At 34.8% G+C, this 4,655-nt stretch overlaps 1 protein-coding gene across 1 annotated transcript; it reads left to right on the top strand.

Moving 5' to 3' along the window:
* The first annotated feature begins 987 nt into the window (after window positions 1–987).
* LOC139877434 (ABC transporter G family member 5) lies at window positions 988–3,021 on the top strand. The gene has a single exon (XM_071864862.1). The coding sequence runs from the start codon at window positions 1,013–1,015 to the stop codon at window positions 2,966–2,968; it is 1,956 nt and encodes a 651-aa protein (XP_071720963.1). The 5' UTR covers window positions 988–1,012; the 3' UTR covers window positions 2,969–3,021.
* Window positions 3,022–4,655: the final 1,634 nt, after the last annotated feature.

Here is a 4,655-nt window from a genome sequence, read left to right as displayed (position 1 = left end):
GTGCTACGATCCTCTTCTGATGCCTCCACACTCACTAGCTCAGACAAGATGTTGCTAATCATCAAAGCCTGCATTTGTGTCTTCGCTTCTTGCATGCTAATTTTTTTAGATCATCTCCTTTCTCTGCTTTCGAGCGATAGAGACTCTACTTATTGAGTTGCCTTCACTCTGGGTTCTAGTTGATGAAAGACTTTTTTCTATTTTACTACAAGGGTACGGACCTACTGTTGTAGTTCATGTCGTAGTGGTCTGCCTAGTTTGATTCTCGTTGGTGCAGCATTGCACACAAGGTTGCCCTTTTACCCTTGAATTCCACCCAATGGTGCATTTCGCGCATCGCTTTACGGAGGCAGTGGAGAGAGGGGTTTTACCGCTCATGCCCTCGGAATTGGTCGGGTTTCCTCCTGGGCAGTAGTTGGGGGCGAGTTCTGTAACTTCGGGAGATGAACGCGTGCGTGATTAAGTTCTCCTAAATGATCCCGCGCTGTTGTTAAAAAAAAAAAAAACTTTTATACGCTTAGTCATTAGGTTTTTTTTAAAATCATTTGAAACTTATTACTATAATAGATTGATGAATTGAATGAAAGTAATCAACACAGTTAACAACTACGGAGTATTTATATTTAAAATGCCATTTTAATTTTATTCGACTAGTTACACATTTTCCTTGCTAAAATCGATTGGCGAAGGTATAATTAAGTGGCACTACATGCACATTAAAACTATTATTCCTAAGTAGTACTATGTAGTATTCATAAATCATAAAGTCAGTGATATCAATACTAATGATATATTTTAAAAACTTATGTCTCAAAAATACGTACATAAATATATAATTAATCACTTGACTCTGTTATATATACATATATGTATATATGTATAATGTATAGTGCAAACAAGAGTACGTACGGACAAAGAAGTCCTTGGATGTGAAAAACTTCCAAATAAAGCTTTCAAGTCCTCATAAAACCACAACCAGCAAAATAACACAAATTACAAAACACAACTACAGATGAATAAAAAAGGTTGTGACATTCAAGCATCAGGCATTAACTACACAATCTACACTCATAAATCACAACCTCCTCCCAAAATCTACCACAAAGATCAACAATTCATCGAATTACAACCCCAACAACATCATAATGATCAACCCGTTTCCAATCACGACCCGAATCCAAGAGCCCGTCGGGTCCTCCGGCACGTATCTTGCCATGCAAAACCATATGAACTTCTCGCAATTGTCGGTCCTAGTGGTGCCGGAAAATCATCTCTCCTTGAGATCCTTGCCGGAAAAATCACACCACAAACGGGGTCCATTTTTATCAACAAGAAACAAATGGATAAAGGTAGATTTAAAAAAAATTCAGGGTATGTGACACAAAAGGATACATTGTTCCCACTTCTTACTGTTGAAGAAACTCTGGTTTTTACTGCTAAGCTCCGGCTTAATGTGGCTAAGCCGGAGATGAGTTCCCGGGTCAAATCATTGATCCGGGAACTCGGGTTGACCCATGTGGCGAACGCACGGGTCGGGGATGACCGGGTTCGTGGGATTTCAGGTGGGGAGAGACGTAGGGTATCTATTGGTGTCGCAGTTATTCATGACCCGGAAGTGGTGATTTTGGATGAACCCACTTCTGGATTAGATAGTAACTGCGCGTTTCAAATTATAGATATGGTTAAGACCATGGCTCAAACTAGAGGTAAGACTGTGGTTTTAAGTATTCATCAACCAGGGTTTAGAATTATTAAGCTTTTTAATTCTATATTGTTGTTAGCAAACGGCACCGTTTTGCATCAAGGAACGGTTGATGAACTTAACCACTCTTTAAGGCTCATTGGGCTTGAACCACCTGTTCATGTTAACATCCTTGAATTCGCTATAGATTCGGTAGATTTGATGCAACAAGAAAAGAATCATAAGAGTACTTTACTTAATCTTGAACAAGAAATTAGTATTCCAACTAACAAAAGGGAAGTTACAACTCAAGGTAGGTTTACTTTACAACAACTATTTCAACAATCAAAAGTGTCTTTTATCGACCAAGATCACGAATCGCAAGAACTAGAGCAAGAACAAGAGCTAATGATTCGAGAGGATTTTGCAAATTCAAGATTTTGCGAAACCATAATCTTGACTCATAGATTTTGGAAGAATGTTTCTCGAACTAAAGAGCTTTTCGCTTGTCGAACACTCCAAATGTTGATTTCGGGTTTGGTTCTAGGCTCGATTTTTTACAATCTAGATATGGACTTAATCGGAGCCGAAGAAAGGGTAGGTTTGTTTGCTTTCATTTTAACATTTTTGTTATCAACAACTGTGGAAGCTCTACCTGTTTTCTTGCAAGAAAGGGAGATACTAATGCAAGAAACTTCATGTGGAAGTTATCGTGTTTCATCGTACGCTATAGCGAATGGGCTCGTATACTTGCCATTTTTGTTAATACTTGCGATTCTATTCTCGACCCCATTATATTGGTTGGTTGGGTTAAACCCTAGTTTCTTTGGGTTTTCGCGGTTCCTTTTATTAATTTGGTTAATCCTCTACACTGCAAATTCGGTAGTAGTGTGCTTTAGTGCACTGGTACCGAATTTCATTGTAGGGAATTCAGTGATATCGGGCGTCATGGGATCGTTTTTCTTGTTTTCGGGTTACTTTGTGTCGAAACAAGGTATGCCAAAGTATTGGATTTTCATGCATTATATCTCTTTGTTTAAGTATCCATTTGAAGGGTTGTTGATGAATGAGTTTTCTAGTGGTGAAGAGAAGTGTTTAGAGTCCTTGTTTGGAAAGTGTTTAGTGAGTGGTAAAGATGTTTTAAGGGAACAAGGAGGTTATGGAGATGAAGGTAAATGGAAGAATATTGTGATTATGGTGTGTTTTATTTTGGTTTATAGGTTTATTTCATATGCGATTCTTAGGGTTAGATGCTCCCAAAAGGGACTTAAAGGTGCCCTCTTTTGATTCTTGAACAATTTTATAAGTGTTAATGATTACTTGAAAATTTGGTTGTTATATATTGGGTTGGTGTTAATTTTATATAATATCATATTCTTTGTTCAGTGATAATTTTTTATAGATTCACTATAAAATAAAATTATGTGTATATAGTAGTTACTTATTAATAGGATTATTAAAAATTACGGTAAATATATGTTCCTTATTTTTTGTATAGATGCTTTTTGTTACTTTTTAATGTTACTTTTTGTGACTCGTATAATGCTTTTTCTTTTTCTAATAAGAAGACATGTGAAAATGACAATATGACAATTAAGTTTTTCTATCGTGCTTTATAAATATATATACTAAATTTAATCATTTGATCCTCATGATTATTACTTCTGTAAAGTACATGAAAATATTTTCCTCGCCTTACACGATTGTTTACTATGATGCCATTATTTTAATTGTATAATTAATAATAATAAAATAATGGTTACTATAATGCCATATTCTAATTGTAAAAAAAATATCATACTCCCTCCGTCCCGCCACAAGTGTCTACTTACTTTTTGCACACAGTTTTAGAAAATTCCACTAACTTCATTCTCTACCAATCAGAAATCTTCTCTCTCCAGAATAACCTGTTCTCATTGGTTTAAATACAAAGTGGATACTTGAAATGGGACATCCCAAAATGAAAATGTGGACACTTGTGGTGGGACGGAGGGAGTACATGTATAATAAATAATAATAAATTTTTGAATAATAAATACATTTTATTTAATTACTATTTTATTTAACTTTTGCTACAAAAATGTTTTGTTGTTTTGACATGCGTCCTCTTTGTACCAAAGCATGAATCAGATATCGATGTGAGAGCATCACGGGTGTCAAATAATTCCAAAGTCAAAAAAGAATTACGTAAATAACAATTTATCTATATTTTTTTTAAAGGATAATTTTACTAAAAAATATGCTAGGGAGCTAAAGCCAAAAACTAAAAATTAAATAGGATTACTAAAGCAAAAATTGTAATTCGACGTTCATTTACTTTTAGATTTAAGCAAAATACAATCAAATAAATCACTTTTTCTGATATCGCACGTTTCATGAACAAGATCATTACGGAGCCTCCATATCCACCGTAACGTCGTAGCAACAATGGAGTGAAAATGATCCGAATGAATAGTAGAACGAAAAGCATCATCAATTCAAGTAAAAAGATTATCCGTGGATCCAGATTAGATAGCCGAGTCGCACCACGTCCCAAAGAGCAAACACAATTCTATAAAGTCGCGGCCAAATTGCAATGCAAAAATAAGTGTGGATTTGTGACAACCCGGAAATTTCCGACCAAATTTAAACTTTAATCTTTATATATTCCCGACACGATAAGCACAGTTTGTAAGTTGAATCTCAAGAATTTTAAACTGTGTTCATACACTCATTTAACCTCGACCAAATTCCAATGATTCACGAACCATTATATGAACGAATATGATTATATATGTGTATATATTATAACTTGAAAACATTAACAAAGTATTAGACGTATAATACTTTATATAAACGTATTTGTTTCAAAATATACATTCTAATAGTTATTAATGGAATTAAAAGCTGATATCAAATGATTGAATTATTAGATACATTGAATTATAATTACGAGTGTGATGCCCCGTACAAAACCATCGTGTACGAATCATCA

Source organism: Rutidosis leptorrhynchoides, chromosome 11 (genome assembly GCF_046630445.1).
Source record: "Rutidosis leptorrhynchoides isolate AG116_Rl617_1_P2 chromosome 11, CSIRO_AGI_Rlap_v1, whole genome shotgun sequence".
NCBI lineage: Eukaryota > Viridiplantae > Streptophyta > Magnoliopsida > Asterales > Asteraceae > Rutidosis > Rutidosis leptorrhynchoides.
This window is presented reverse-complemented; position numbering and strand designations above follow the sequence as displayed.

Coding starts and splice junctions, on each gene's coding strand:
- LOC139877434 (XM_071864862.1), top strand. CDS start 1,013: ATGAATAAAAAAGGTTGTGACATTCAAGCATCAGGCATTAACTACACA.